This window comes from Limulus polyphemus, unplaced genomic scaffold, assembly GCF_000517525.1.
Source record: "Limulus polyphemus unplaced genomic scaffold, Limulus_polyphemus-2.1.2 Scaffold2996, whole genome shotgun sequence".
NCBI classification, from domain to species: Eukaryota; Metazoa; Arthropoda; class Merostomata; order Xiphosura; family Limulidae; genus Limulus; species Limulus polyphemus.
In genome coordinates, this window is record NW_013668606.1 from 71,038 (window position 1) to 76,817 (window position 5,780).

General features: G+C 29.8%; 1 protein-coding gene across 1 annotated transcript in view; it reads right to left on the reverse strand.

The window, feature by feature from the left end:
- LOC106468402 (phosphatidylinositol 4,5-bisphosphate 5-phosphatase A-like) overlaps positions 1–3,959 on the reverse strand; it is a 23,964-nt gene extending 20,005 nt beyond the window's left edge. The window contains exons 1-2 of the mRNA XM_022396743.1: positions 3,873–3,959; positions 1,283–1,404 (exon numbers count right to left, since the gene is read on the reverse strand). Coding sequence (XP_022252451.1) covers positions 1,283–1,356 — 74 coding nt within the window. The 5' untranslated portion in view covers positions 1,357–1,404; positions 3,873–3,959. The remainder of the gene's footprint in view (positions 1–1,282; positions 1,405–3,872) is intronic.
- Positions 3,960–5,780: the final 1,821 nt, after the last annotated feature.

A 5,780-nucleotide genomic window follows, 5' to 3' on the forward strand; every position in this document is an offset into this window, starting at 1 on the left:
AATACATTAGTGAGAACAAGATGGAAGGTATAAGAATCTTAAAACAACCAATTAAAAACAAATACATTAGTGAGAACAAGATGGAAGGTATAAGAATCTTAAAACAACCAATTAAAAACAAATACATTAGTGAGAACAAGATGGAAGGTGTAACACAGGAATATTAAAATAACCAATTAAAAACAAATACATTAGTGAGAACAAGATGGAAGGTATAACATAGGAATCTTAAAACAACCAATTAAAACCAAATACATTAGTGAGAACAAGATGGAAGGTATAACATAGGAATCTTAAAACAACCAATTAAAAACAAATACATTAGTGAGAACAAGATGGAAGGTATAACATAGGAATCTTAAAACAACCAATTAAAAACAAATACATTAGTGAGAACAAGATGGAAGGTATGACATAGTTTTCTTACAACTATGGTTCTCAATGTTTGTCTGCAAATCTAAAAGGTTGTCCATGATGGTAAAGATGGTTCTCAATGTTTGTCTGCAGATCTAAAAGGTTGACCATGATGGTAAAGATCAAATTTCCATATTTTAGTTTAAGAAAAAAACCAAACAAATGACATTATTGTTGATTAAATGAAATTAGTATTAAATTAAAAAAATTCATTAACTTGCTTAAGATCAGTAATCTGTGTACGGATTTGTAAAATGGTCCCTGAGGAAAAACAAAAAAATTCAGGACCACTGTCTTAACACATTTTTTGGACAATAACTTAAACAATAACATTAAATTCAGCAGTAGCCATATTTACAAATAGTTAGTATGTCACATTATCATGCAAGACATCTTTCTTATCTGTTGTTTTTCAAAATGTGTCGTACATACTGGGGAGGGGGAATTGATGCACTTTGATAATAAAGATAGAAAACAGTGACCTTAATACTCCACATACTATAAAAGAACTTATATTTCAACTGATGTTTTGCTTTTGTGACTTCTTTAGGGTTAAAACTGTTTCGGGGTTTCTTTGTAGGCAGGTCGGCACTCAAGTGAAGAAACCACAAAGTTCTCTTATAATTATCTGGAGTGTAAAAGTAGTTGTTTTCTATCTATTTTATCTGTATTTGAATAAAATAATGATCATAAAAAAAGGTTGGATGCTCATAAAGGAATGACGGCAAATACAAATGACAGAAACTAGGCTTACAAACTAATATAAATTTATGGTCTTGAGGATTGATGAGAATTGTAAATATATATATAATAGTATTTTTATTTGCTGAATAAATAAAATACTAGTACTCTTTTTTCTTTTACTAACCTGAAATTTCTAAGCATTGTTAAAGATTCTAGCACATAGAGAAACCTCACAAGAACAGTAGCCCATTCACACATACACAAAAATGGCAACTCTTCGATATCTGCAATTGACACATCACATTCCTGGAAAAATAAACCATCACCACTCATGTAGTTATGTAACGTAAATGGTCATTTTAACAAGTTGTGGAAGAAATATATAAAAATAATATACTAGCAGCTTTAACTATCTGACATCTGTTGGACCTGGACAGTGCTGGATAGGCAAATATTTTGGTTATGAAAGGGTTTCCTTTACAATATTTTACAAGAAAAATTTTGACACTGTTAATATTTTAAAGTACAGTATTTCTACATCATCTATAACAATTACAGTTTTAAACAATAACAAATGCTATAAAAAAATATTTCTAGTATTTTAAATGTGAAGCACAGTACAGGCGACTAACAACTAAAGCTCGCCGGAGAGAAAGAACATAAACAAAGCCACAGTAGCCACAACGAGCGATTGTATTTGGAGATATTGAAATATCCCTTTACAATATCTGATATCAAGATGCCAGATAACAAAGCTTTGGCTGTATTTAGAAGATAGCATGTAATAAAGGCAATATTGATGGGAATAGTAGTCTGTTCCAGATTCAAATTAAACTATTTTAAAAATTAAATTGTTGCTAATTCTTTCATTTTTTTATCCGTTAGGTTAGCAACTTTTTATTTTCACAAACATTCATTATAGATTCCAAAATTTAATGTGTATTATATTTTTTAGGTTTCAACATAACTATAAATTACAATTTTACCACAACACGTCTCAGTATCGACTGTTTAATCAACCTCTCATGAACCTACAGGATTTAATATTTCATAATACGTAATCCATTAATTTGTTCCTTTTCTCAACAAACTTCAAATACAATTATTTCCACAAATTTCATTAACTTGTATAATTTGCTTCATAACTGACTAAATTTACCTTTTAATCACTGGTTCTTTATTAGATAAATCTTATATATCACCTGTTTGCACTATAAAAAAAAAAAGTCTAAATTGTCACTTATGAATACCCATTTTATTATTATATGTTTTGTTTAGAATTCTTATCTTAGTCCTTTTAAACTATTATTGTACAACAAAAAGAATACATTTTTGTTTTCAAATTTTAAGTGTATTTAAAGTCCCATAACTTAATAATTATATTAAAAAATAAACATAATTAATATAGAGGTGATAGATGTAAGCTTTGGAAGCACACATACAGATTTCTTCCTAATCAGTGTTTTTGTACTGTGTGTTTATTAATAAGTTTGTAGAACAATTTTTTTGATGATATGATCTGTGCAGCTATTTTGGAATATTTTTAAACTTTGTTAGACACTTTTATAAATATGTAGTCATATTCATTGTTCTTCTATTTTTTTATTTGTGGATGAAAGACCGAAAATTAATCTCAGTAGGCTAAAGGTCTTCTATCACCTTTCTTTCTTCTTATGTTTTAAAAAAGTTCATGACTTTTTTACATTTCCAATAAGGTGATAAAATATCTTCAAAGTTTAACCCCAAAGTTATGAAATTTATATGAATAACAGCATTCAGTTTGATTATGTAGTGTATCTATAAGGGTAAATATTCTCGTAAATAACTGTCCGAAAGATACGTCGATAAGTTTGAAACTTCTTGAAGAATTCTGAATCATGGTAAATGAAAAAAAATTGGAGAAAAATTTCAAAGGAAAAGGAGATGAAAGAAATGAAACTGAATCTTCCAAATCTCCCGTCATACCAGTCAATTTAAACTTCTTAAAAGATATGGCCCTCAAAAATCTTAAATTTTTTAAAACTATTTTGACAATTGGCATTCAATAATGTGGCACTTGGATGTAATTTTCCCTCAAATTTTATAAACTTAGCTTTGTTTTTATGTGAAAAAGCACCATGATAATTTGATTAAAATTACTTAACTTTCAAATAATTTCATACAATCTAACTCTAAGGCCCAATTAGTATTATATATATATACCACCCTTGTAGAAGGGGCCTCTAATATTTTAAATTTGTCCTGGGGACCCTCTAACAGTAAACCTGTTACATAATTTCTGCACCAACAGTAACAAAAGTGCCATGACTAACGATATGCAAAACTTTTAATTATAATGTAACATTTAAACTTAAAGTTAGACTACAGGTCTTAAAAATAAAAGTTAAATTAACAATTTGACTTTTACCTACATCTTATTCGTCAAACTGAAGTACGGATAATGAAGATCATAAATATAATTTACATATAAAATTGAAAAAAGAAGTTTAACTTTTACTAGTTTCAAGTTTTTATTATTTTCAAACTCAGTACTATTACTACTAGTAGTAATCTAATGTCACTAACATTGTTATCAAACGATTCAAAACTGTGCGAGATTTAACTTTCAAGTATTTTATTTTTTATTTGAAAAATACTTGGAATTTCAAAACAGTTACTTTAAAGTTTAACTTATTTAAGTACTTCGGTTCTATAATATATCTGCAACAAGGTTTTACTTTCAGCGCTATTCTAATCTAAGATTCAAACACTACTTCTTAAAATGTTAGGCCTACATCAGTACGTATTTTGAAATCGAATTGAAAGGTTCACATTACGCCTCGGAATATCGTCGATTTCTCTGGCTTCTTTTTTTAGCGTCTACTCTAACCACCTAGTCGTTCATTATATTACTACATTGAAACAAGTCTTGTAAGTTGTAGTTGTAGAAGAATAGAGTGAATGGAAAAAATGTTGCTTCAGTAACGTATTACACTTACTATAGTATTGGTTGATTCAACAGACTTTACTATTTTATAAAAATTAAATTCGCTAGAAATAGAATACAACTGTTTATCGTTATTCACATAAAAATAGTTACGATGGTAATTCTTTTACTCTTAATGTTTTTTCAGTTATATTTTTAAAGTGTTTTCAGCCTATGTTACTCAAATATACGTTATCATATCCCATACAAACTTCACGGCATCAGTATTTGAAAATATTCTTCTATGCGCTGTTTCCCGTTTCCACTGGCGATTGTTTTTGACGTGAAATCCTAGCGTTGTGCATAAAAATCACGAGAAAATCCTTGAAAATAATAAGCAATCCTAAAACAAGTCCTGAAGCTACAATATTTTATTCAAACACTTTTTTTTTGTAGATAAACTTCTAGCATTTTCTCTGTTTCATTACTAATACAACCATTTGGTTATTTTTTATCATCAAAGAGAAAGAGATTAATTTTTAAAAAAGATGAAAATTACAAAGGAGCTTGTTAACTCTTTAAGCCCATATGTTTTTGTGCGTCCTGTGAAATTATTTTCATGGTGTCCAAACAATTATCACCATACCTTTTAAAATTTCCGGTTTATCCATAAAAGATAAATGATAATATGGTTTGGATTAGTTTTCAGCCAAAGAGACATCAAGACACACGTAGTTTGTCGTGCGGCCAAAACAATCTGCAGGATACAGTGTGTTATTAACAGGAGTGATAGTTTAGCGATTTTCCACCTTCTGTAGCTCGAACTGTGGTAATCCAGACTATCACATATTTTCAGTGGATATGCTCTACTGGAATCTTACTAAACATACCAACTTTCAAGACAATCCATTAAGAAATACACGAGATATAAAATCTCCAATTTTTATTGAAAAATTTCCTTTTTTTTTCTTCGCACCGAAAGTACGGTAAATTTATTTGATAGAAAAACATATTTAACTTTTATGGATTTTTTTTTCTAATTTGGTGCATAGATAGATCGTTACAACCTACAATTAGGTATCAAATTTGGTCTAATTATAAGGCATATGTGTAAAGTTATTCAACAAAAACTACTCAAATTTGAACAAAATTTGTACGCACGCCTACTCAAAGAGTGAAATATCGGTCTGACATTTTTACCCCAGCTTTACCTACGAGTAAAAGTGAACAGTTTTTAGTCATTCGGATTAAAGACAACTGATTTAGAGCAGCAAAACTATAGGGTGAAAACACGTGCAAGATACATATATATATATTGGTTAGGCCAAGCAAAACGGAAACTTGATAGGAAAACATACTTAACTTTCATGAATTCGTTGGTTGTTTTTTCAAATTTGGTACACTGATAGATCTTTACAATCTACAACAAGGGGTCACACTTGATCTAAATATAAGCCACATGGTGCAACGTTATGTGCCGGTAATGATTGTCAGTACATAGACTGAATGTATAGTGTTACGACAGCGGAAGTCACGTGACCCTAGTAACACGTCATGATATTCTCGAAGAATCTTGAATGCTCGAGTGTTTAATAGATGTGCGGTATTCTTGTATATAAAACCGCAAGAAGTGACGGCAACAATGGAATTGAATTGCAGACAGAGATAGAGACGGACAATTGAGTCAAGCGCGCGAATCGTTCGTTGTGAATTATAGCGTTTGTGTAAGTTAACTGACTGTGGGAATTAAGTGTATTGCAAAGTTGTATTGAGAAAG